Source organism: Lingula anatina, chromosome 10 (assembly GCF_051362555.1).
Source record: "Lingula anatina isolate TDL-2025a chromosome 10, LinAna3.0, whole genome shotgun sequence".
NCBI lineage: Eukaryota > Metazoa > Brachiopoda > Lingulata > Lingulida > Lingulidae > Lingula > Lingula anatina.
The window spans coordinates 289823-317726 of record NC_141776.1 but is presented as its reverse complement, the minus strand read 5'-3'; the positions used below and the strand labels follow the sequence as shown (position 1 = coordinate 317726).

The following is a 27904-nucleotide window of genomic DNA, read 5'->3' as shown; positions in this document are numbered from 1 at the left end:
AAGCTGCGGCAATCATTTTTATCCATGCCCCCCTCCAGTCCTGTAACATAAGCAATCATCCTGGATCCGTCCTTGTCCTTAAGCTCCGGATAGCCAGGAAATGCCCTGATAGAAATTATAGACTTCGTTGAACACCAGCATGTACATAATAGACATTATTATTATTTTTTATTACTTTAATGTTTCCAGACTTGTCAATGCAAATGAGGGGAAATAACTTCCAAATCGAGTTTATGTCATTGTATTAGAACATTGTCTATAAATGTGAGCAGAAGGCCTATAAACGAAGTTCGCATTTAACGCTGAGCTACAGTTTTCAACAGCGCTTACTGGGTAGATCGGTCCCTCCGCTAAAATGGCAAATACTGCTTTGTTAATTTTCGTTTTTGTTACCTGTATCTTTTCAGCAATTGCGGTAAGTTTTATAATTTGGCTTATTAATTAAGCACATTCTAAGATTGTATTAGTTTAACTCCTTATTATAGCACGTAACTTTTATTGGTAGTTCTGTATTGAAACTCCTCTGCTGCTTTATGTTAATTATCAGGTCCCCAGCTGTAGTTTTGGGTCCGTTTAGTGCATGTATCTTTAATACTTCCCGAAAAGTGTAATACTGCTGTAAATAATCGCTTATTCCACTGTACTCACTTTATTTAACGATTGCAAATATTTGACATTGTATTTCACTAAGCATAGTTTTCATCGTGTTCATTGTATGCTGTGTATACACTGTACTCTATCAGGGTCATGGAATAATTTTTACAGATATTCAGTTAATTCTCAGACTAGTTTTGTTCACTTTTCTGCACTGTCCATCGAGAATGTGCTCACGTAGTTGACGTCTTCACTCAGCTGATTCCTTGTAGAGGGTTGGCAGCGTAGATTTCTGAACCATAATAGTCTTAGTCGTAGGAACCAGTGAGCTGAAAATGTTAAGGCACAGATTGGAAATTTACTGTTATTAATTCAGGTCCCCTGTACCACGTCACTGGACTGTCACGACCCTGACGGCCGCACGCTGTGCCAAGCCTGGACAGGGAAGTGCATTAAAAATGTCCCTTGTAACAAAAATGGGGACTGCTATTTTTATGGTAAGAAATATGCACAAGAATATGAAAGAGGGGAGTTTTCCGTTTGATCTTGCAGACTTAATTAATCCTTAAATCATCCTTTTCAATAACCTCCGTATTTTTAAACTTTTAGAATCAATTTCAACAATTTTTAAAAGTCTTTATCTTATTATATACATTTATATTTTTCTGGATCGTACTTACAAAAAATTACATGTATGACTTCAACGATATTTTAACCAGTGCAGCGGATTGAACACTCATGTACTGTATTTCATAATATTTTATGTGACGTGATTCTTTGCGGACAAGGACGGTGTTTTTAAGATGACAACATAAGTCTTATCTGAAACATACATGTACAGGGGCCAAGTCAGCGTGACATATGTAAAACTTACAGTGTGAATGTCTTTGTACTGCGTTTATCAATATTTCAACAAAACTTTTAAGTATTCAGCATAACATATGCATGTCTATTTTTCTGGGTCGTTACAAAAATATCATATTCGGCTTCAACGATTTTTCTACCAATGCATACCTATGTACTGTACTTTACAATATTTTATGCCCTTTTGCAGTCAAGGGCAGTGTATCAAAGTTAACAAATCAAGTTTGAAACATACAGAAGCCAAGTCAACATGCCCCTTGAGATGTAGAAAACTTACATTGTGAATGCCTTTGCACCATTTTCTGTCGTTCTTTCAGCTGAGAATGACGTCACGTACCTGGGGGCTGTACACCAGTGTTTTAAAGACGACAGTACAGCAGTAAACAGACCTGAGGGTTATGGTACATGTATGATTAACGCCATGATGGGTGAGTTCACAATGAACCTATCGTCCTAGCTAGTGCGTACTTACTCTACAGGGAGTCTTGCTGAATGTTATCAGATTAACAGATTAACACGCCTCCTTCCATCTTGTTTCTAACGTACCCGTATAATCACCACATTTTCCGTATTTTATTTAACAATCAATCAAAAGTAAAAAGAAATATATCTAAAAAAACTTAAACACAACTCACTGATATTATAGAACGCAGTATAATAATATAGATTATTGCAGCATATGTCCGGTGGCAGCGTACGTTATAAATATAAATAGTACCATTCGTTATATAAATAGGGTCATATCGTGTATCACTAAATTATAAAGCCTTCTATGGCAGTACCAGTGTAAATAACCGATTATTAATGGTAGTTATTTTTAATAAGCTTATATCTAATGTATTCCAGGTAAGGGCCACGAAAAGCTCCCCGGTCCTGAGAAGTACTTCCCCCAGCGTGCGCCAGTGACCAGGTACCGTGGAGCGCTAGGACGCTCTAGTTATGGGAGCTTTCCCCAGCCAGAAGCAATGCGTGTATCCGAACGGCGACCGCCTCCCGAATTTCTCTCCGCTACTCCGCTGAATTTGGGCAGCTCGTGAAAATTATACGTTTAAATATGCTGTTTTATCATTAATATTTTGATTCTGATAATAAAGAAACTGTTATAAATACCCAGTATTAATGTATTATTTGCAATAGTAGAATATTTATTTTAAACACGTTTTATTTAAGCGTATTTATTCAGAGTGCATATGGGCATGCTAATTTTGTCACCATGTTTAATGATTAAAAAAATGACCAGTTAAACCAAAATGTTCACTTTTTGTAATGACGAATGTAAACGTGACATTGTACGTAAATTTTATTTGATCCAACAACAGGCATTAGCCCGTCCAATTATTCCATAATGAGTGCATTAGGTTTTTAATTTGTATATAACGAGAGCATATATCCATTGATTAATTATCTTATTTACCATAAAAAAATACTGGAAATTGAAAACTACAAGGTTGTCTGCGCAGCAGGACAACATAAACATCCTTCCTTAATCCCCCTTCCACTCGTTTTTTCCTCGTATTGCCTCCTCTTTAGTAAAATCCATCAGTGTTGATTAAATTCTTTCCTTTATTTATTTTATATAGCGGTCCTACGCTTGCTCTCCCTGTTAAAAGGGTCTAAACCCCTCCTCCCAACCCAAGACACACACACGCACACACACACACACACACACACACACACCTTTCCACTTATTGAACCACGTCATTGATAAGCATTATTTTATCTAAATTGACACAAACCCATGCACCTGCTTCCCGCGAGAATGAGGTGGTCTAGTTCCCACTGCGTCTTTTTAGATGCTTGCGAGTCATGACTCAACTGAAAAAAAAAATAAAATCGTGAGTATTTATTTCTGACTGTCACGTTAAACTACTTCACTTTGCTGTTTACATACACTGTATAAGCACATACTTCTTGTAGCCTTTATTTTGTAAAGTTGTACTCAGATTTCCTTGTTTGCGCTAAAAATAGTTCCCGGATGCGGTGAGGTCTCACGTCTTTGTTTCGGAATAGGGGCACGTGACAGTGAAGTGGATTTTGTTAAAATGTATTGCGTACACAGACTCCAAGCTAAACGACAGGAGAGAGAGGAAGAACATTGCAGTTTGTCTATAAGAATACCAACTCTGCAAGAATAAGTTAAACGTAAGTCTTTGTATATCCAAGAGAGGATTGTAGGCTACAGTGTGTAAGTGAAATTGGCATCCAACGACGTGAAGAGCGTTAATAGTTAATCGGTTTGTCTACTAAAGATGTTGAACTACGTTGGCCTACTGGTGACTATGCATGTGACAACACAGACATTTGTTGTTTTGTTTCACATTATACTTGATATTTATACTATGTAGAAAAATGTAAAGTGCATAGTATTAAATACAAATTCCAATCAAACTATTCATTAAACGCAACTTTATATGACCTTTACAGAGGTGTTATCTTTAATTTTGGTTTAAATCTCATTAATTAATGTAACTAATGAGATTTAAACTTAATACATAACAGTCTCTGAGTCTAAAAGGCCTTTAAGGTTCAGGTTGCGGGTCGCATTGATTGCTATAAATGTATTTCTCTTTTACGGCGTTGGTAGTGCAGCTAAATCTTATTTAACCTGGACAGGTTAGATCATTTCAACAGCCAGAGAACTTTATAAACTGCCCATTGTCTTTCATAATAAGAATTACTTCATTTCCTTTTCAGCTATCGTGAAAAAAACAAAAACACTTGCATCCAAGATACAAGCCTGAAGGATGAAGATAAAATCGTTCCTGTTGTTTCTCATACTGATTCAGGAAACCTGTGGGAATGTTTGTTCATCAGTGACAAGCGTGTGTAGTTGCGATGTCAACAACTACCCACCTGTGACCGATGTAGACTGCATAAACCTAGGCTTAACTACCATACCTGTTATTTTTAGTTCGGAAACACAAGGTACAGTTAGCAGGCTATCTCTGGATAATAACAGCCTAACCATCCTCCCCGCAAACGCATTCCAAAACATGCGACTACTAAACGTGTCACGTCTACAACTTCGACATAACCGAATACGGACGATTGAAAAGAATGCATTCTCTAACTTAGAGACTCTAGAATACCTCTATCTAGACTATAATGAACTGACAAATATACCCGGAGAATCACTACTTCCCGAGTTGTCTTCTCTGATTGAATTGCATGTTAGTTTTAATCAAATCCGCTCCTTACAAGCACGGGATTTCCAGGGTGCTTGGAGGGCACTGGCGGTTGTGACGCTGAATGGCAATGAGATTGCGACCGTCTCACCTACAGCATTTGTTCACATCGGGACAAGTTTGCGGGGTCTGGATCTTCGAGAAAATCAAATTGCTGAAATTGACTACTGTACTTTTAAAATTTTGCCCAATCTGCGATATGTTTTTCTCGATATGAATCCTATCGTTGCCGCGAGACAGTGCCCGTGCGTTCTGCAGTGGTTATACGTAAATGGTAGCGTCAAGCTAGCAACGTCTTTCTCTCTGGGTTTTCGGATTGCGTTAGAGTGTAGGGCAAACCCCTTATCCAAATGTAGCATAATGCCAGATAACTGCACTTCTCATGAAACAGCCAGTCTCATGATGGACCGAACGACTGATATCAACATTTCCCACACCACGGTTTCCAATATTAGATCAATCAGAATAGCTGACGTCACATCAAGTAATACTAACCCCACCACAGCATCAGCAACAAATGAACCCGGCATAATTTCTCTAGATCCACATTTATTAATTGTGGTCCCCATAATAGCTGGGTTTTGTTTTTTGGTGCTTCTTTTTGTTGGCATTTTCTGCATTTTCAAATGTTGCGGGTGTCGAAAGGCAGAACTCATAGTCCATGGTAAAAATAAAGGTCGTGACGAATCTGGATGTGGAGGTCAAGGTCACGGAAACTATGAAGATCAGAAAGGACAGTTTCAAAATGATCTTGAGCTACATGAAGTAACCGCCTCTCACAACCAAGTGTGTAATAATGACTACCAGGCTTTGCTCAGAGCACGCGGTGAAGGTCAAACTGAAGGTGAAGGTCGCAGTGAAGGTGAAGTTGATTACCAGTCTTTACTAAAAAGTCAGAATGAAGGTAAAATTAGAATTTGTGATCAGGACCGAGGCCAAGGACAAATACATGTACATAGTTATTCCAACCAGTATGAGTCTATTCTTCCCTCTGATCATACCGCTCATAATTACCAGTCTTTACTTAGAGGTCAAGGTGAAGGTAAAGGTCAGGAACAAGGAGAAGTTCCAGGTCAAAGATATCATAATCAAATCGAGCATGAGCCCCATGTTTCCTGTGGTGATTTAGAAAATAAAACGTATGATTACTCGTACATCGGTTCAAAAGACCACGGCATCCCCCTGGGACAGAGAGACGGTTCTTACTGTTACGTTGTTGATAGCATTTATGAAAATGACATTGGTGCTGCCAGTTTGACGGAAAATATCTCACACATTTAGAACTTCAACCATTAGACGCTGATGATGTAAATTACAGTTTGTTGTATAGATCTGCTTTATTATTTTATATTGATTAAATAGTTGGGGAGATAATATGTATTTTCTCATTCTTTGGCCGCTTTGTGTAGACAATGGTAATAGAACCATGAGATTGTAAAAGGAATGTAGTGTGTACAGGTGGTACTTAATAAACCGTAAGCGACATAAAGGAAAACTGGCTTATATATGGCAATAACTACACCTGGAACATCACCCACAGCGTCATAAACCGTAATTGACCTGGGACTGGTTTAGTTTTAAATGACGTCACAAGTCGCCTTATTTGAAAGTTGCGTGTACAAACCCAACAGTGAGGGTGAGACTAGTTCAGGTGAAGAGGATATATATTTGCACACGTTTTAAACTGTGAATATTTAACTTGCAACTGTTAAGATGCATGTATACAGGTAGCATAATTGTGTTTACTTATTTTAACTTGTCAACTTTTGGGATGCTTGTAAGCCTATTTATGTAGCTTAATTATGTTAACTTCTCTCTTTATTTAAAGAAATGTTGTTTTCGAAAGATATCGTTTTCTTTATCTGAACAACAGTGGAATTCGAAGTTAATTCGAAGAGTCCCTCCCCCCCCCTCTCTAACTTCCCCCCTTCTATCTCTCTCGCCTTTAAAAAACTTGTACATATGGACAAATAAATGTAAATAGGTTTATTAAACAATCTGAACACAATTTTTCATTCTTTTTCATTTTTTTATACAGGCCAATCACCCTAGAGCTCTAGACTCAGGGTGTTTTTTTATGTGTGATCAACACAGCATTCTCCTTAACTGAACCGATCTTTTCTTCGTTATCAGCTCTCTACAGTTATTTGAATAGGCCATGAGTATCCTTCAAACCCCGGGTACAAAGATCGTGATCATTTATACTTGAAGTTAATTGCCATTCGCTATAACTGTAGTCTTCTTTTATTTCTGATTTGAAGACGGGGAGGAAAATTTAAGTCTTGGCAGATCTACCGTGTTACACGCAGGGTGTCTCTCAGTACAGCAAGCAAAGCAAGCAGCCCAACAGGCAAAGTCTTTTATTCTTTATCTGGTCTCCATGACGACGTGTACTTAACAACGCGATTACATTGCATAATATGGAGATTAATTCCCTTGTATAGCAGATTCTGGAGTAAACTGAAAATATCAGACCGTTTAAATAGCATAGCACCACGATATAAAAGTAACCAGCGTTAAAAACATTCTGTGGAAAATTTTCAAATTTTGGCTGCTGAGATTTGTTTGACTGATAGAGTTGAGCTTTTCACGCTGATGGGAATCCCAAGACGACGCAGATAAGATCTTTACCACGAAGTGATTTGATTTTCATTGACTTGAGCAGGTAAAATTTAAGTTGTGGACAATTGCCAGGAAGACATCTGAGTGCAAAATAATCTGATGTAAGGATTATGTCATCAGTTTGAAACAGTAAGTGTCTTTAAAGTTTGAACCCCTTTGTTCTTAATATGGAAGAAATATATTGATCTTCTCTGTATATCAAATTTTAAGAAACTTAAAAAAAATGATAAAACCATCGTTTATTTCTTACATAAGGCTATGGCCATTAAAAAGACAAACGATGTTCCAAAGGGAAAAGTTAAATGTTGTGCACATGTACATGTATGCACAAAATGAAAATTCTCAAGACAATTGACAAAAAATATCTGAAATCATGTCTACGTTTTTTCTTTCAGGAAGCGTTTCTTTTCGTTTTCGTAGCTTTGTCACAATAGAAATGTCAACCAACTAGACTTAATTTGAAACACTGCCAAACTCAATAGAAACTATATGGCAACAAAACGGCCTAAGACCCCCGTACCCGCACATGACCGTTACGAGACCATTCGTACTCGGCAACCGGACTGGTTAGATGCTTACAACCGAGTCCACGAACGCCAAAAGGAGTACCTCGACTCCGTCGGAAAAATGAGACAGAGTCTTATTCAACAGGAGCACGATAATATGATGTTTGCCATTAACAGACTCAAAAAGATGAGTTTTTCCGGCAAATACGACGTCCATACTCTGCGCGAGAAAGAAAAGGAGAAAATATGGGGGAAGCGTTCTGACCAGTCGGAGGAGAGCGATCCAGCCACGTGGTCAACGCGGAAACAGCGCATGCGCGAAAGACAGTGCAGTTTCTACATTTCACCGATTCACTCGCGCATTAAGCCTGTGAATCCCAACGATGTTTTTAATAGCCAGCTCTCAACTGTCGATGGACCTCCTGCGGAGAATAAAGCAGACGGTTGTGGGGGAGGTCGACATCGCCATGGAATTCTGGTTTCTCACAGGTCCGGGCGCCTTCATGCGGGCACTGGTATGGCGCGCCATGGGACAGACTATGAGCCCATTGAGGTTCTGGACCAACGGAACAAACTCAACTGGGACAAGACGGTCCGGTCCCATGACATATCCCATGAGAAAAACGCTGCTGAATCATCCAAGAAAGAAAAGAGACGGGTGGCGTTCCGTATCCCGGTTGCCGTGGTGAAAGAGTTTATAACGCCTGAACCAGACGAGGAACTGGCCTATAGTGATGTTTAGGTCCTACTTACACTACCAATGTCTGATCTACGAGAGTGCACAAGAGACATTTCCCGCTACTTACGGTGCTCCACTACCACCTACCTACTACCCCTTACCCCAAAACAGCATAGCCAGACAACACTTCGCTATTTCTACTTCCCTGTGCTTATATATTATACTCATAGTTGAATTGCTATCGTCTACTGTTGTAATTCAAATAAAATGTCTTTATCCTACTGCGCCTACCCCTTAGAGCCAAATAATGGATCTACGAACAGAGCTCCATATTTTATGTATTACAGTGGTTTAATATTTACTCAAGCGTGACATGAATAAACCCAGTTTTGCATAAAACAGTTCTTGGTCATGAGCAGAGCTTGATTTTGATCTTAATTATGATCCATTTGTCATGACAGATGGAAATCTTACAGAGGAAAAGTATTGTCATATTGACTTTTTTATGCTTTAAATAAATCGTACCATGCTTTAGTGAATATATTTATAAAGACACTAGCATACATCGCGTTGCCAGCCATGTGCCGCGTTGAGACGATCACATGTATGTGTCCATGAGCCCATTTGAAGACACCTTTCTAAATAGATAGACACTTCTTTGCTGGGACTCTCGCTGAGCGCAGTCAGTTTAAATAAATGACACGACTCCTCTTGTTACCCACGTACTCTTATAATCACCAGCGTTAATGTATTTGACTTTACGCCAGTAGGAAACTAGTCTGTTAAACTGATTGCATTCAGCAAGAGTCCCCGCGAAGTTGGATCGATCTAGCAGACTGATGGAGTGTGTGGGAATGGGGCCTATGGTGTTGTGCAACCCAAAATAAACAACGGATTAACGAGTTGATAATTATCCACCGATTGGCACCATTCACATGAATATCTCCAGAGAATGTATTAATTTCTTGTCGGAATGTCGATCAAACAGATATTCCTCATTAATAAAGAAATAATTCACACCGTCATGTTAGCACGTGTTTGCTGTCTACATCGACAATTGTTCACGGGGTTGGAACGACTTGGATGAAACATGGGGTTTCTTTACCCTCTACCAGGGTGGCAGATTTTATGGGGGAAAATTTGAAAAAGCCAGAGAATGAAATGAATGTCTATTTACCTAAAGGCATATCTGTAAATATCTTGTGAAAAATCAATGTCGCCCTGGTAGAGGGTAGGTTTTCTTTTGGGACAGAAGTATAATGTGTTTTATTAAACATTATGATCAACTTGAATATGTTCATCGTTAAGTTATAAGGCATAATGATACATTTGAATATTTTCATCTTTTAAGCCTTTTTAAAAATTGATTTAAATTTGGTTTAAAACATTGAGATGCAGAAATAAGAACGACTTCACTTCAGCAAGGTACAGTCGACATTCAGGGGTCACCGAAGGGCCCCGAAAAAAATGGTGTTTAGAGGGCGAACGGCGCCCCTTGGTATTTAGAATTATGATTTTGCTAGTCAAATTCTTATTTCAAGAGGGGAACATTGGTGTGATTTTTTTTCAAAAATCGAAGGGGGGGGGGGGGCGTCAGGACTCCTCTGACCCCCCCTCCCCCAAATCTGCCACTGAACATTCTCAACAACAAGTCGGATATTTTATCTTTAAAGTTCACTGTGCTGCTTTATTCAAAAATTGTCTTGTCCGCAACTAGAAGAAATACAATGCAAGGAACAGTTAGGTTTGATAGTGAGGCGTATTGCGTCTAGCAAATTATAAATGGTTTTTAGATTCAAAACTTATAATAATACTTTGTTATATTGCCACATCATTAGCTTGACCTGACACATATATCTTATTGCCGCTATTCTGACATTCTTTGACAAGCTAGAAGAGTTGTAATCTAATCAAGAAGATAAAACAAATATATCACCAGGAACAACGTCATTTTCTTTATTGTAAACCCAAATTTTTGGGTGGTAAAATTAACCAAACATACCCCATTGTGCATTCCTCTCAAAATGTTTACTTGAATAATTAGGAGACACTGTTGGTTCATGACTTACGTCAAAGTTAGACCAACTTTTTTTTCGAATTGTCACAGTGGTTTCAATCGCAATTTAATAATTCGTAATATTCGAAATACAGCAAGCAATATGTAATTGAAATAATATTAGTTTTATGATGTTCTTTAAGTGTAAATATAAATCTTGATATCATTTTTAGATTTTTTCCCAAATATCTCCCAATTGAGATAAACTCTGTGTTCTTATATGTCTCTTGAGTATCAGTTAAGCTACTGGCAATGAATTCATCTCATCCTATCAAACCATTTGTCAAACGCAATAAGCAATCGCCTTTATTAATAATCAAACAATACGCGACAAGCGTTAATGAATACAGTAGTATTAATAACTTAAAATGACAAAGAACAATATCCCATCCCTTACCAGATAAATTATCTAAGGTTAGACCTAATTTGCAAATGTTGCGTTCTTGGTCTTGCCTTCTACAAAGGTGCGCTGTTCAATTATCGTGAAAAAAAAAAGGATTCTAACGCCTGCATATTGATTTGATCTGGGTGTACTTTGGAAGCCTTACCAAGTACATACGTTTGACCAGTATTAGACGTAAAACTAAGTAAATGACGAATGTCTATAAAGCAGAGGAAATCCATTAAACAAGTGTTTAAGTATCGGAAAAAAAAGAACTACAGAAGCTTTGCTTGACTATCAAAATCGTTCCTTTGTAAGACAAAATACATGTAGGTTTGGATATAGCTAGGAAATGCCGGGGGCTATCTCCCGCTGATGATCGTTGTTCTATGTCTGGTTGATTTACTTTTCTGTACATGACTGTGTAAAATTTCCGATTTGCTGTTTTGTTAACGCCGAAATCTATGGCAACATAATGGCTGCCAATAGGTATTACGTCATCGTGTCACTTTTGCGACGTGAGCCGGTTGCCGGAAACAGTATCTAATAATGGTGTGTTTCCTCAATTTATGGTGTGTCCAATATACCTTTCTTTATACAATTAATTTAAACAAAACTGGAATTTATAAATGAAAATTGTCGTTTGTGAGTTTCGGCGAGAGAAGACAATGAAGTAGTAAAGTTTATTGTCCGTGTCGTTATCTTTCCTCCTAGTTCATCTAACTAATATTCTACAAAAATCCAAGGACATTTTTCCATTTACAACATGCCATTAATGCATATATTATTATCTTGTAATTAGTTCCAAGTTTTTGAAGGAAATGTGAAGCGCTACTTGTAAGGGAATACTCCCAATATACACATACTTAAGTAACTGTTCGGACGAACATGAGAACATTAAATTATGTTCTAAAAATCATTGTCTAAAATGCCGAAACCGCTGGGGTACGCCAACTCCCTCGGAATCACAGAGTGATATCGTTTATTTTAATTCTTTGAATAAAAATTGGAAAAAAAATAACATATGCAATTCAGCTATGGAGACAACTGTGGAACATGAGCTGACAAGAAGCTTGGCAATACATGTATAATCTAGAGTGTCTGGATGCTGGGGTAATTCTTGATACCGTAAACGCTTCTCCCTTTTTTCTTGAAGGAAATCGAATCGAAATGTTGCGAAAAATGTTTTGTCCATTTGCTTCCCCATCCGATACCGTCCAAACCTCTATTACTTTCTCCAATGATCCGCCAGTAGGATGAGGAATCAAAAACAAGCTTACCATTTTCGATTGGTACATTGAATTTACACTAAGAAAGACGCCATTAGGTATTTAAGCGGGAGCTATTCTAAATTTACTATCTAAAAGAAGTCATCCATAAAAACAATTAAGGAAGTATCGCATATATAGCATGTAAAGCAACAGAGATCACATCGACGAAAGCTTACTTATATTTTTGTGTCTAAAAGTTAACTTACTTATGGTATAAGTGATGTTAGTTGTTCTCATTCATATCCTGAATATATTCTTATTATTCTAATACTTATCTTAAGGTTTTACTTATCTGATATGATTGCCAAAAAGCATCACCTCCGTTACTTCTATTCCTAGTACTTACACCCTTTGAGATCAAATTTTCATAATTTATTTAGATTTTCATTGCACGCATGCTTGCGTATGTCACGATACGCCGGAATGATGAAAGTTTAAAATCAGATAATTTTTCCCGCATGTTACAAAAATAAGTTAATTTTAGATTTCGGAAATGTATTGCAGATTACTATGCCATTGTTCCATTCTTTGCCTAGCTGCGTTCCTCTTCCATTGGTGGCGTCTGTTGCAGACGATTACGGGTTGCTTTGAATCCTTCTTCATCTTCCTGCTTTCTGTTCTTTCCCGCTTCCCGTCCAAACATACTTGACGCGATTTCATCCAACGCTCGTCCAAACATACTCGAAGCAATCTCGTCTAACGCACGTCGTCCAAACATCCTGCTGGCGATTTCGTCCAACTCGCGTCGCTGACTGGGCTTCAGGTCCTTAACCTCCCGACCAAACATCGAGCTTGCTATCTCGTCCAAAGCTCGGCGTCCAAACATGCTGGAGGCAATCTCGTCAAGGGCTCGGCGTCCGATTAAGTTACTGGCGATTTCATCAAGGGCGCGTTCGTCGAACATCTCAACGTCACCGTGGTTTGGAATAGACTTCTTAATGAACGCGCTCCCGAGGGTATCAAGCATGCGCTTTCGGAGGAGGTTGCTGCCGAGAGAATCCAACATCCTTTTACGAAGGAGGTTACTTCCTAGGGAATCTAGCATGCGTTTCCTTAGGAAGCTAGAGTCCAGGGTGTCCACTGTCCTCTTGTCCTCTGAGCTCTTCTTCAGAAGGTCACTGCCCACAGTATCCAGCATAGTGCGTTTCCGGAGCAATGACGACCCCAGAGTATCCAGGTCACGTCTTTCTACTACCTTCTTTTTGGAGTCATCAAGACTGTTTACTCTGTAATAATAATAATAATAATGATGATGTTACTGAAGAGCCTTATTTTAATTATTGCAAGGTCTGTGTATACTGGATACCGAAACACTTTTATGGGAATTAAACTACACAGGGCAGTAATATTCAATTCACATCCCCCCGGAACCCGTAAACTTACATGATCGTTGCTAGAAATATAATAAAATGTACCTTTAAATCACTCAGCTGTTTTAGGACATGCAGTGTGCTATACTTTGATTATTACTCCGTTTTGTATAGCTAAGCACTTGATAATTAGCTCTAAAAGCCTACTGAAGAAAATACATGTAGGAGCTCGTCCTACGTAATGTTGGATCATATGTGATGATGATGAAATAGCCTAAGAGAAAGGTGCTGCGTACCCGAGGTGCTACAGCTAGCGTGATAAGACACACGTGTGTTTTTAATAAGATATATTTAATAAATATTTTGCCATAATAACTGCACTTTCAGTATAGCTACCTTGAACTTAATGGCCACTAAATGTAGACTTACGAGGGTTTAATCAAAGTTCACCACCATTTTAATGCTTACTCAGTGGTATAATTCAAACATTGTATTTAACTGACGGAAGAAGAACTGCCGGAATTTAAACAGAAAAAATATAACCAAATGTTAAGGAAAATGAATGAAAGCCGTATTGTACAAACCTTGTTACGATGGCGATCAAACAACATACTATAGGTATTACCAGATTATTCCACTGCATACTGTACTTTTGTGTTCGTTATATCTGGAAATAAAAAATGACTTTGTTACAAAAACTATAAGATCTCCCTCCGACAGGCACTTATATCGCCTTCTGTGTTTTACCTGAAAAGACAAGAAGCAACTGAATTATCGGTGCAAAGATGGTAATGAAAATAAACTAGCCTTAAAACTGATGACAGACAAGGAATTATTACAGGTGGCCATTACGAAATTGTGAAATATGTTCCTCGATGTCTCTGGTATGGAGGTGGTGAAACGCCATAGCTTTCGTCTCTTTGTTACAAAGATTAACTTTTTATCAACATTGGGATGTTTTTATTTCTTTTTTTTTTTCGATGCACTTTGCTCACTGAAACAGTCCCATTGGCTCCTTTGTCTCCAAACCTTTGGGATACCACCAAAAACAATCTCATACCAGCTGGACATCCCTTAATATCTGCATAAATGTTCATTCCCTCCTTAAAAGACACTATAAACTACGAGTAAGTTCTTTCTCAAGAAAAACTGTTGATTTGATTTCTTAGCAGACTGTTTTGAAACCCACATCCGATCTCTTTTATGAAAAAAGGACAGAGCAATGCTGTTCCCGTCGGCTTACTTAATGGTACATCTTTTTTATATCTATTTGGAATATTTATGCCTAAAAATTTCAGTCCCAACCACTGCACTAACCTGTGTTTCCTTCAAGAACAGCAGGGATGAGACAGACTCAGAACCAGAGAGTACATTGAACAGATTCTTGTGCACATAAAATACGATTAGTGTTTTTGCCTGAGGTTAGCAGTTGGGTAAACGAATCTCAAAAGGAACCTCGCGTGTGAGCCGTTCCTAGGCACGAGGCATTTCTAAGAGCGTTGTCTGCTCTATACAGCTGCAAACCCGTATGGAAACTGATGACGTTTGTCGGGGTTACCAGTGTGTGAGAGAGGGAACTTACTTTGTTAACAGAAACAAATATATTTCTGAATTTTCTTATGACAATCTTTATATTCACCAAGCCTGATTAAGTACAAGTGTAAGGTTGAGTGGATACTCGTATGTTTGTAGAGGCATAATTCTGCAGGAGCCAAATTCTTGTCTAAAGTTTTTCTTAGGTTAGGTAAGCGAGTTAAGAATCTGAGCCAAAGTAAGTTTAACAACAAAATATGAAATGCTGTTTTCCTCTTTTTAATGCTCTTTAGACCAAGTCAATACAACAGAACTTAATTGCCGGGACAGTTAATGTATCTCACATTTGTAGCGGTATCATACCTAGGTATATATATCAACAACATATGTTGGGGATCCATTTCTTTTGGAGCACTTAAAGAACGATACCACAATGTCGCCTTTATTTTGTCTGACTCCCAAGTTTAGCAGACTTAACTCAATTTAGCCCACGACTTCAAGTCACTTGTGAGGTAACACCAAGTCGTGATTTCAGCCACTGTGTCATCACCTCTCATAGACACTAACCGTGAAACCTTTTAATGTTACGTTAATTTCATTGTGTTATACTTTGAATGGCAAGTCCCAAAGGGTTTTTGGCGGTAACTCGTTTTAGACAAGCAGTCTGCTTGCTAGGCTGACGAGATTATCGGCAGTAACTGATGTAGTTAAGACATCCACCGTGCCAGTTGGTTACACTGCTGATAAATGATATCAAGATCATGATAAGCGCTTGCTCTTTCTTGGTGGAACATTTTAAGTTGGCGATAACAAACAGATCTTCTTTTTCTTCTTTTTTCCTTCATTTATTGAATTCGTACTCATGCACTTTTATCACGTCTGTTCTTGAAACAGAATAGCGCTACTCCTGGGACGTTTACATGACAGGCTACATGTAAATATATACTAGGCAAAAATGTGCATCTCTCTCTCCCTCTCTCCCTCCCTCTTTCTCTTGGTCTCAGGTTTTAACCTGCTCCCATGTTGGCATTTCCATAGGTGAAAAAGTTATCTTGAATTCACTTTTAAAAAATTAAAAAAGAAATGTCTAGGTAAAAACGTTTATCTTTATTGCTAGCTCGTTGCAATTTTGTATATTTGTGACAAGGTCATCCTAATCATGCGCAAAAAGCCAGAATGTATTTCTTTAAAAATTAGAACACGATAACGTAAATGGAAAACACAGTGGACAACTAGATCACTTATTTAATCAATGCTCAGAGGTCAAATGATGACACTGGGAATTTATTGAAGTTATCAGTGTCACAATAGGCCGTTACCCAAGTGACTGAAGCATTTAAAGCGATACAGTTGGCGGCTCTGCCTATGGTGCAGCTGAGGTAGCGCTGGCAATATTTTCGCTCTTGGGATACCTATTATTTTTCACTTAGCATGGAAGTGGCACTTCAAAACGGTAAACTGTGGGACTGCTATTCCCTGAATTCGTTTGAAGCATTTCTTTTGACGCATTTGAGACTTCAGAGACATTTACATGTTCGGAAATCCTCAAATCGACCAAGGTCAATTTTTGCAATGACATTTGGTCCACGTAGACTTGTTTTTAAGCAAATGTTGTCTGATTGGATCTTTGTACTTGCTGAACGGGATGGTGTTTTGGAAGACCATATTGTGACTGGATTTCGCAGAGGGAAACCAATGATATGGATGAAATTAGAAAATGAAATTTTCTCAAATTGGTTCTGTCAAAACTGTTCCTGTCATTATTCCTATTTAATTTTAGTTTTTAAAAATGGTTTTGAGATATCGGACAAGGAAAATAAAATAAAATGCTACATGTTACTAAAAGATGTATATTAGACAAGGAAACATTAATAACTACTACAGATATGCAACAAAAAATAGTATCACATGACAGGAGTGATGAAATACACCAACACTCTGTCTTTTACTCGGGCGAGAGTAAAACCAACAGCAGCCCGTACCGACAATAGATTCGTAAACCACTGAAATTCTACAGTAAGTAACAGAAAAAAGAAAGAAAATGATAAAAACAAGACAAGAAAGCTTTTCTGTCCTTCATGCCACTTTTACCTTCCCACCTGGCTTAAACTTTATATTTTAATTAAAAAAAAGAAAATAATTATCAACAATTTCTCAAGGTTCAACATTCATATTTTTATCTCAACAATTTGTCTTACCTTTCGAGCGGCGTCCCAGTCAACGTGCACTTTGAAAGTGAATGTCTACCTAATGGCTTTTCTCGCGAGGTCTTTGGGATATGCCACTTAAACTTTGTGTGATATACCGATTCACTGTATGTTATAACAAAAATTGACAAGCCACAAGTCGGAAATGAAGCTACACAAGGTGACTGATTTATATACCTATTACAAAGTTGACGATGATTTAACATGCGCATGCGCAACCCCACCCTTCTTGGAAATATGACGGCCTTTCCGCATTGGGATTAATAAACGCTTGCAAGCCTCATTTATTGAAACAATATATGTGGGGTGGTTCATTAACACCAAGACGGTACCCAGGGTAAATTAAGTGAATTGTTCATCTTAAGGCCTTTCATTTCATATTTGATGTGTCATTAACCTCAATGTTGTAACTATTAATATGGAGTTTAATAAGATTTTTATTGTGTGGATACGTTTTTTTCTCACTCTCCTTTTTATTGTGTTGCCATAATTGCAGTTCGAAAATCGAAATATTGCATTAATAATGAAACATGTCGATAGCACGTTTTGGCTAAGGCCGATCTCGTTTAGTGTGAATAAACTGGTGTAATACCGTGTTTCTACATAATAGAAACCTTAAAACTGTTGAAATCTGAACGATGAGGCATATGACATCTGAAACTGGTCGTTTTAACCTTTTTGAATGAAAACTGATTTTCTCCATGAAATCGTATATTTATATGTTCCTCTATTAAAAGGTCCGTGTTTTGCATTGGTTTTTTTTTAGTAACTTTTATGTTTTTTAAAATAAGAAAAGGCACATGGATATATCTTGGCGTCAATAAACGAAACAATATTCTGTCAAGACATTCAATCACTGCAGCGGTTCCTTTTTGCTTAATGTATTGAAAAAGATAAGATAATTGGCTGTTATTACATTTCAGTCCATTTTTACTCCCCAGCAGTGCCTTGGCTTGGCATGAAACCCGGGACGCTGTCCAAAAACTCAATGCATTAAGAAACGGAAAGTACTGATTACTGAAAGCAAGTGGCCCTTGTAGTGGGACCAAACCCCTGATTAGATTGCCGTCTACCGGAAACTGACATAGAGTGCGCTGAATATATTTCCCAAAGGAAAATAAGTATTAAGTTTGAATGAGTCACGTGTAATCTGTGATTGATATCTGGTTCTTTTAATAATTGTTTATGTGTTATTCAGCCCCTGTTTTTATTTTAAATCCTGTATTTCGTCGATTAGCGCGGCTTTCAGAACACCAGGGTAATAAACGTACGTCACAAGAAATTTCATATGTACTGGATGAAATGAATCTTGATTTTCCTTGCGTATAAAAACATTTCAAAAGAAATCTATAATCTTCTATTTAAAGGAAGTTCGCTATCAGTTTTCAGGACACCGATTAGTTAACGTTGAACATGTTCGATTTAAATACGTGAAATAATTGCTTTCTATTTTTTATTCTTTCCGGTCAGCGTGGTCTTCTGGGCCCCATACGGGACCAATGTGGGTCTACACTGAATGCTATGTTTGTTTGGTTACGGGTTCCCTATGGGACCAATGTGGGTCTACACTGAATACTATGTTTGTTTGGTTACGGGTGCCCTATGGGACCAATGTGGGTCTACACTGAATGCTATGTTTGTTTGGTTACGGGTGCCCTATGGGACCAATGTGGGTCTACACTGAATGCTATGTTTGTTTGGTTACGGGTGCCCTATGGGACCAATGTGGGTCTACAGTGAATGCTATGTTTGTTTGGTTACGAGTGCCCTATGGGACCAATGTGGGTCTACACTGAATGCTATGTTTGTTTGGTTACGGGTGCCCTATGGGACCGGTGTGGGTTGACATTGAGTTCTACGCTTGCTTGTTTATGGGTGCCTCATGGGTTCTAGTTACCTGGGTGACAGATTATATAGGGAAAAGGGTAAAAGCCAAAGACAGTAAAATGACCGTCTATTTATCTTAAGACAGATCTGTGAATATCGTGTGAAAAGTCAATCTGTGGCCCAGTTAGAGGGTTGGTTCTAGCTGGGTGGGTCGGCTAGACTTCCACCTGGGCTGCCTGGTGCAGGGGCGGATCCAGAGGTATTTTCTGACAGTCTTCCAAATTATCTTTGTTGATCCATCCTCCATTTTTGACCGTCTTCCGACAGAAAAAATTAGATACCCGTCAATGTTAACTTAAAAATCTGACCGTCTTCCAGAACACCCAGAAGACGGTCTAAATACGCCCCTGTGGTGAGTGGTATACGTAGGTGTAAGGAGCGCACAGTTGGAACCCACATGGAATGCATGGCCACACCTACCTGAGAGTTACTTCACAAAAAATTGGTCTATATCCAGTCAGGATATGTCTAAAAAGTTCTCAATAATGAAATCTCTGGTATAAAACATTACAATTAATCTATTTTTATAAAGCAGGTGCAATGTTACATTTAGTAGTCTACTGTTGATTTGGGGGAGGGGGGAGTCAAGCGTCAAAGTAAGCAAAAATTGTAATCCAAATGTTAAGTCTATTTTTTGGTTAAGAGTCATTTGTGACGCTCACCCTTAATTTGTCCTCTTGGTCACCTGATCAGAGGCCGCGTGGCCAACATCAGGTGTGGCACATTCCTTAAAACACATCTGAGTAGGAAGTTCCCCCGGGGAGCATGCTCTTAAGTATCGTTATAAGATCAAGACAGAGTTCTTAGAAGCATTAGGCAGTACACCTGGTAATGGAGACATACGTGATCACTATCAACGCCATCGGCGGTTGGCTTTACTGTTTGTTTTTGGTTAAGCAAAGCTGATAATGGGGTGCCCTTTTAGAAGTTTAACGCGAGGAAGTTCTACAAAGCTTAAGCGTTCCTTAATAATTTAATTCACATGACAACGTGCGCGGGGCGTTTTGTCTGACCTTTTGGTGGCGTTTGATGAGGTGTTTTCATGGAAAGGGTATTCCAGGAAGGAGCGGAGAGTGCCGAGAATGACGCTGTGACAGGAATGGTAGTCCCCTAGGGACCATAGTCCGTTCTCCATTACTTTATACAGGTGACATTCGTCCCACACACTAACCCCAATACTCCGACTAGCCCTAATCTGTACTAATCATAAGGAAACCCGAACTTCTTTTCCTAGGACAACCTTTCCTGTCACACCGGAGTGATGATCAAACAACTGGCATGACCGTAGTAGATGAGGTGTCGATGAAAGAAAACTGGTTCTTTTTTCAAAGGTAACTTACACTAAAAGTTTTTTTTTTATTGAACTTAGGTAATGTTAATTACAGTATACAATACTTCTTTTTTACCCCACGCTTCTTTCTCTCTCTCACACACACACAAACACACATAACTACTACTGATGGCTCGTCTATACTCTTAGACTACGGGATTTTATTTTGGACCATCTCTTTAGACCTCAGGATTTTGTCATCACACTGAAGTGAAGTAATTGTTTTCTTTTGGAAAGACTTATTGGTTGTATGTATGGTTGTATGTTGGTTTTTCCTAGAAGAACAGCTGACTACTCCAAAGTTGGAATATCATTTGACCGATTTGCCGCTTTCACGACCTATCTCACGTGTCTATTATCACCCTCACACTGATGTTCTGATATCTATGAAGTCGTTATACAGTGTATTACGGAGTTACGACGTGTAGGTGTGGTGAATAATTAAAGAAATACACAGGGGGGGGGGGGGGATCTGACAAATGATCACGTCACGGGGTAAAGTGGACGATTACAGCGTCTACCAAAGCCCTATTCCATGATGACGTCTGATTGTTAACTCACGTAATATTGAATGGTAAAATATCAGTCTTTTTTCATGTTATTGACAGAAAACCGGTATACGGAACCGTTAATGTGGTGTCGATGTAATTATAAACGATATTCCTTTTTAATCAGTGTATTTGCAGTCAATTTGTTGTACACGAAAAGCAGTCGTTGACAACATTTGCGGCATGCGGTACATGGCTTTACTGCGTACAAACCTTTTTATAAAATCAAAGATTTATCACATCGGAAGAGAAGCTAAGACTTGCGTAAGCTTTGAGATTAAAAAAATACCATTAAATATTCAGGTAGCGTAGTTCAAGAGACAGTGCAGCGGAGTTTTCCTAATAAAAAAAATCAGAAATTCTTTACAATGTTTTTATTGACTGTCTCCTATCCCTTTGTATAAACAAGATTGGAACATCATTTTGATAGACATTCCACATACGTTCAAGAAAAGCTGTTTCACTGTTGTTAGCGTCACATTTCCACGTGTACATGTCAATGCTCAGGGATTGTAAGTGGCAGTTAACTTAACGGTGACATACAGGTGTCACAGGAATGGAAGTCCTAGGAATGGAAGTCCAGGTCTCATATGATTACTCAGGCCCATAGCCAGCAATTTCAAAAGGCGGGTTCTTTTTCTGAAAAAGTGGACCTTTTTCTATAAAAACTTCATGTACCTAGGTTAAATTTTACCCAGAGTGGACCTTTTCCCAGCAAAAGGGGCAGTTCTTTCGAACTCCCCGAACCCCCCCCCCCCCCCCCCCCCCCCCCGGCTACGGGCCTGTTACTACAGGTTAGGTTTAATCTGAATATTGGTGTTTGTATATGGGACCAATGTCACCTGTACAGAGTAATGGGGAACGGATGACGGTTCCTAGAGGACTTCCATTTATTCCTGTTACTCCGGCACAAATACATGTATCAGTGAATACGGTGTTTTTATTTCAACTGCATTATTACAAACCTCTCTCAATTGTCGAGTTAAATCGCGTCCAAAATGCTGTGAGATTCACTTTGTGTCTTCCATTACCACATTAATGATTTACGATCAAACTTTAAAACTGAAAGAAATATGGCCAAGAGACGGACTTGTCGTTTACTCATGTAAATCTTTGAATATCAAGCACAATTTTCACCGATAAAAACAGCTAATAATCCGATTTTTCCATTGTCCATTATTTCACATCCCAAGGTACCATTTTTCTTCAATAACGGAATTTTTAGGAACTCGGGTGAAGGAAAACTAGGCAAGAAAACCTGTTGACCTACTAAGCATTGTGGGTTTATAGCGCCTTTGAAAGTCGGTTTTTAATTTGGGTGAGGTGAGACTCCCTACGCGAGCTCTTATTTCATTCATTCTTATTTCATTCTGTGACACTGTTTTAAACAGACATTATTGTAGACAAAAGATGCTAATCTACTTTGCCTTGAGTGGACAAGTAGTCCAACCGTTTCACCTTGCAGCAATTAAATTACACAGCAGACGCCGTCGCTAAGGGAACAATTTTCAATATTTGAACTTCTGTCGGCTGGTCCTCTTCTTACATGTATCATGGCTTGTCAGTTTCGTTATTTGCATTGGGAAATATTCAGACATTCCATGGTGATAGCGACATAGCATATCGAATGAACGTTGAACTCTGTCTCCACCCTGAATTAAATGGAGTTCTTAATCTAGTGTACAAAGTTAAGAGTCAAATGTACACTGAGCTGATTATCTTGCAGTTGTCTAAAGGTCGTGTCTGAATCTCATTGTTGCTTACTAAAAGCATTAAAGTAGACTTTATTGAAGACTTATCAATCTACACTTCATATACCGAAGGGAAAAGGTTTGCTATGACAATATATTCATAATGGTATGACTTACTTTATTATCAATTATGACTTCCAATTGCTAGGCCTATATATCCGTAGTTTGGCAAACTAATTTTTTTACGAATGAATTTGATAGATAACGGAGTATTGCAAAGCTTAATGTTCATGATTTCATCAATCACAAATTAATAAAGTGAATAGTGAAAGACGAAAAATCGTTTGAGACACCATCTCGTCGATGTTACTATAGCAGCAGTAATAAATGAGGCAAATGTTTCAGTATTTCTGCACAAATAGTGTTCAAAATCACTCGCCGATATACACCCAGTGAGGAAACCTACCCGCACGTGTGTTTTAAAAATGAAATTACAAACAAATGTCTTCATCCGTAATCAAATCAGTAACCGAACTTAAACCTAATTAAACCTGCGCTGACTGACTTGGGTGGCGATACAACATACAGCTATTTTTTGCAGCAAAAAGGAGTTCCCAGTAAAGTACAAAAAAACTTCTGAACTTCATAACTTGAATTCTTGTATCATGACGATGATTTTAATTAAATGTTGACAAATTCCAGGAACTCCCATTCGCTTAATGGAATCACAGGCACATTTCATTACGTTTGATGTTGATTCTATACTCTACTGGAAATAGTGGAGAAACAATTAAAAGGGATATGCACGCCATCGGCATTGTGAGGTGCACTTTTTAACGTAGTCACAAAAGAATGGCTTTAATGAAGACACGATGTACGTCCGATGAGTGAAGAAACAAGATTATCTTACCATAACTCCCCCCTCTCTCTCTCTCTCTCTTTCTCTCTCTCTCTCTCTCTCTCAGTACATTTCGTAATCCCAGCAGAAGATACGAAGAAAGATAGCTACACCATTTCATGCAATAGGAAACCTGCATGACTAACACAAGCAAGTGATTTGGTACTGATATGGGCAGCTGTTATGGGCTTGTTGAGATGAGTTACAGTATTCTGAAACCTTTGTGTGTACTTTTGAAGATCAAATGGCACGGCTTAGTTTACATTAATCTGGAGACTTTATGGCGGTTTGGGAAAGGTAAACCGACTTGGACTCTTTCTTGTGTAACATACTGCTCCGTAGTTTGCATCTTGAATGAATGTCGCCGATGCAAATGGAATGCCTTTCAATGTTGATGGAGTCTAGCAAAGGTGTTTATATCTACCTATCTATAGATCGTTTTGAAGTGGCCCTGATTATACTATAATATTAATAGTTAATATGTGTACTCTACAATATCAATACCCAAAGGTGGAGAATTTACATTCAAACCGTAAAAATACAAAGAAATGTTAAAGGAATATGAAAGTTAATTAAAATTATTATTTATTAAAATGCATTAGCATTGTACGTGAAATTCCTGGGTTTCCAGTTGTGACAAACAAATACGTGCAACAGTTGGCAAAATCGTTCATGAATACAGCCGCAGATGGCCACGAAGTCTTAACAAGAGAGTGAGCAATCCCAGCTCAACAGCGAAGATATTTGTCACCTACGCGTGCAAGACAATCCAATATCAAATCTGAATGTTTTTAGCGTGTTTGTTGTTATGATTTACTCACCTCCTAAGTGAGCCAGTGGCGATTCATGACGTCTTTGGTGACAAATACAAACAAGTTATTTTTAATCAACAGAGACGCCATGCCCGCAGAGACAGAGATTGCATCAACAACCACTTCTAGAAAGCTGAGCGTGAAGGGAGAGCCCGAGCTATAGAAAAGGGCATACCATTGCGTAATTAAGTGGTTTTCTGTCTATATATACCTAGGACGACAGCGGTTATTGAATAAAACTTGCCGCAAAAACACTGATTGAATAAATAGGACCTTTCTGTGGGACGATATGCATTACGCATTATAATGGGAGAAATTTACTTCAGCCATGAGACACCCTTGTGACGCGCCATACTGCTTTGAACGCCCATTAAAGCCTAGACCCCATTCCCACAGATTTTAGATCGATCTATCCCTGTGGAGAGTCTCACTAGATTACTGTCAGCTTAGCCGGCTTAAGCGTCTGTCCTGCCTACTTAAAGCTGCAAGGGGGTAGTTAACTGTCGTGCGCGCTCGGCGAACTGCAATTTAGCGTGAACCCCCAGGGAGTTAGGTCGATCCGGATGGATCGATCTAAATCTCTGGGAATGCACTCCTAGATTACATTTGCCATGGGCGCCGTGCGATGAAATCGTATACGATTATCCGTACATTTTTTTTTTTTGACATCGTAAGGGACTACGCCGAGTATGTCTACATTACATACGGTCGCCGTGCCATTTCTCTAACATGACCTTGTGGACAGGTCGTGAAAGATCGGTTTTTCGGTTGAAAAGTGATCAAATACGGAGCCCTCTCAGCCACTGTGCAATTGACGTACAGTGTTCTCGCGGCACTACTGCTATTTGAAACGCACGGACACCGTCTACCTCCACTCAAGACGCCGTGCGGAAAAGGAATTACGGACACCATACGTGCACCGTACGGGCATCGCATTTCAAATGTAATCTAGGCTTAAGAATACCCGCTGTACAAATTAAATGTTTTATTCATAAATTAGCTGATATATCCGTCGTCAAACTGTTAATATTTCAATCTTCTTTACAAATTACTAGTAATAACGCATTAGTGTAGACAATGATTTCGTAATAACACTGATTGAAGAAAGCAGTCCATTTGCAACAGATGGCCACTGAGGTAGAGTGGCATCGGAAACGGGCAGTCATTTTTCACTGTGAATAAAATGGGTAATTATTAGCACGAATTCGAATGTATTTTGAATGGTTTGGGAAGAATCTGTTATATTTATGCCTGTTTATATAAACACTTTGTTATGCATATCAGTTGTGAAGGTGTTTACTTCTCGTATTCAATAACGAACCAAGCTTGGTTACGCAGTCGTAAAATGTGAGGTTCCAAGAATCGACCTGTAATAATATGTGTACTTTGAATCGGATTTGAATGCTAATGATTATTTACTGTTATTTAACCTCTTAAGATGACTTGTTTACGTGGTGAAAAATAAAACAGTTCTAGATATGTCGGCATCAGTGTGGTTTTCGAAACGCTTGACAGAAATTGCGCCAATTTAAACTTTTTAAAACTCGACATATTTACAACCAAGCCACAAGTCTTCCCAACATGTATAAAAAATTGATTTCGAACCAATTTGTAATTGTTTAAAAAGGCGACATCTTGCAATTACTGGGAGCAGAAGAGCAGAATAGAAATACAAGTGATACCGGACACAGATAGGTATAGAATTTGTTGCAATGTTATATTAATGCCTTACACAATTGAATTCTACTCTTCTTCCCATGCGGCAATGCTAATTTCCTTGCAGTCGCCTGACTAAAATAGAATAAGGAATATCTAATTACCACCTTTGATTTCATTAACCAACGGAGAGAAAGAAGACAATACCATCAGTGGCAGGTGAGACGAAATTCGTCTACTGGTAGCTAGCCAAGACAACATGGGACACTTCCACAAACTTAATAAACCCCAGAAAATTGGTCTTACGTTAAACCCCAAAACTGGTCTACTTCCTGCCAAGCTTAACTGATTAATTCTTCTGAAACGTTAGCATTGTCTTCAAGAGTAGTGCTATGTTTCATTTAGTTGAACCACTACTGTGACTTAGGCAAAGTAGACTAAACGTTTGGACTAAAGGTTTAGACGGTATTGTCGGGCTAAAGTTCCATTGTGGACATAGGTCCCCGGCGGAAGGAAGCTTGATACAGGCAGATGTAAAGTTAAGGAAGTGATAATTCTTGACAAAGTCTTCTTGATTAAACTTTCACTTTTCGCTATTCGACAGATCGTATCCCAAACATCTGCAGATTCAAAATTACAGCAAAACTCAGTTGCTATGACACATTATTACCATAAAACTGTCTTTGACAATTCTTATTTGGAACTTAAAATGTTACAAACCGTATCACGCGACGGTGACTACGACTTCAGTATCCCCCCCCCCCTGCTGACGGAGGAAGGAGTCTGCTGAAACGTCCAACAGGTGTCACCAGACCACCATATTACTTTTAAAAAAAGGCAAACAAATACTCGGTAGGCTTCATGTAGAAAGAAACCCTGAATATTTCAACACAAGTCACCCGAGTAAACCCGAGGTAAAACCGTTGAGAAAACGCCAAGGAAACTTTTAACGAATTCTTTAAACGCTGTTCCTGACGTTGCACGACATTTTCAATGCAACTTTTTATTTTTAAAGTTCAACTAAAACTATATGTCTTTACAGTTTTATTTCTGTGAAGTTGTTAACCTTTATCTCTTTTGTGTATGGGGATCTGTTGACTCGCGACATTTATTGTATTGTGGACTTCAGGATTTAGTACGACAGCGACGACTTTGCGTGTGCGGGTCATGTTTTGCGGACAGTAGTAATTATTTTGCGTATTGCAGCCTTGTTTGCGTACACCGTTTTTTGTGCGTACATAGTTCTCACATTGCGTACGACATGTACGTTTTTCACATGAACAGAGCAAATATTGACAAAGTGTTAATGTTCCTAGTATGAAACTTACTTAGTCAATTTAATGACAACACGGAGTCGTAACCAATACGACATTTATGACATTTTTCCAATAGTAAGGGTATTATTGATGACACGGAAGCAAACATATTACCATTAAGGATATACGTTACGTTATAGCAAAGGATGATACTAATTGGTCTTAAAAATTAAATGATCTGAAACAAATTGGTTACTGAAGATAGATTATCATCGTAGATTATACATATCCTGGGCCCGGTTGCACCAACCGGTCGTAAATGAGGCGTAGCAGTTGCGCCGGCGTAAACCGGGCGCAAAATGCTACGCCCGAGAAAAGCCAGTTGTACCAAACTGGAATAGTGTTTACGTCGGTCTTAACTTTGTCGTAAATTTACGCCTGCTAGCTAGGTGGAGTAAGTCGGTCGTAGCTCGTTTTGCACTATGGCTAGGCTGGCACAGAGAGAGTTTGGTGACAATTATCGTAGTTAACGTAGATTATGTGGGTTGTTATTTGTTTGTTTCTTACACAAAACTTCCGTCTGCATAGCCTGGTTAAAAAAAAACAACTAATTATAT

General features: G+C 38.6%; 3 protein-coding genes across 6 annotated transcripts in view; 2 read left to right on the top strand and 1 right to left on the bottom strand.

The window, feature by feature from the left end:
• The first annotated feature begins 274 nt into the window (after window positions 1–274).
• Window positions 275–2567, top strand: LOC106160957 (uncharacterized). The gene is made up of 4 exons (XM_013537772.2): window positions 275–415; window positions 971–1091; window positions 1776–1886; window positions 2305–2567. Exons 1-4 carry the CDS (start codon window positions 356–358, stop codon window positions 2493–2495), a joined length of 483 nt encoding a protein of 160 aa, XP_013393226.2. The 5' UTR covers window positions 275–355; the 3' UTR covers window positions 2496–2567.
• An 853-nt stretch (window positions 2568–3420) lies between these two features.
• Window positions 3421–9473, top strand: LOC106160955 (uncharacterized). 2 transcript variants are annotated; one of them, XM_086997480.1, is made up of 3 exons: window positions 3421–3600; window positions 4153–7394; window positions 7661–9473. In XM_086997480.1, the coding sequence occupies exon 3, from the start codon at window positions 7755–7757 to the stop codon at window positions 8511–8513; it is 759 nt and encodes a 252-aa protein (XP_086853606.1). In that variant the 5' UTR covers window positions 3421–3600; window positions 4153–7394; window positions 7661–7754; the 3' UTR covers window positions 8514–9473. The 2 variants fall into 2 exon arrangements, with proteins under 2 accessions (XP_086853606.1, XP_013393224.2); XM_013537770.2 differs by lacking the exon at window positions 7661–9473 and having other exon boundaries at window positions 4153–6651.
• A 2084-nt stretch (window positions 9474–11557) lies between these two features.
• LOC106160952 (uncharacterized) overlaps window positions 11558–27904 on the bottom strand; it is a 34768-nt gene continuing 18421 nt past the window's right edge. For 2 of the 3 annotated variants that reach the window (XM_086997707.1, XM_086997706.1), the window contains exons 2-3: window positions 14054–14136; window positions 11558–13385 (exon numbers count right to left, since the gene is read on the bottom strand). In XM_086997707.1, the coding sequence (XP_086853833.1) occupies window positions 12692–13385; window positions 14054–14112 (753 nt within the window). In that variant the 5' untranslated portion in view covers window positions 14113–14136 and the 3' untranslated portion in view covers window positions 11558–12691. Of the gene's footprint in view, window positions 13386–14053; window positions 14137–17200; window positions 17373–27904 lie in introns of those variants that run through there. The other variant, XM_013537766.3, reaches the window with a different exon arrangement.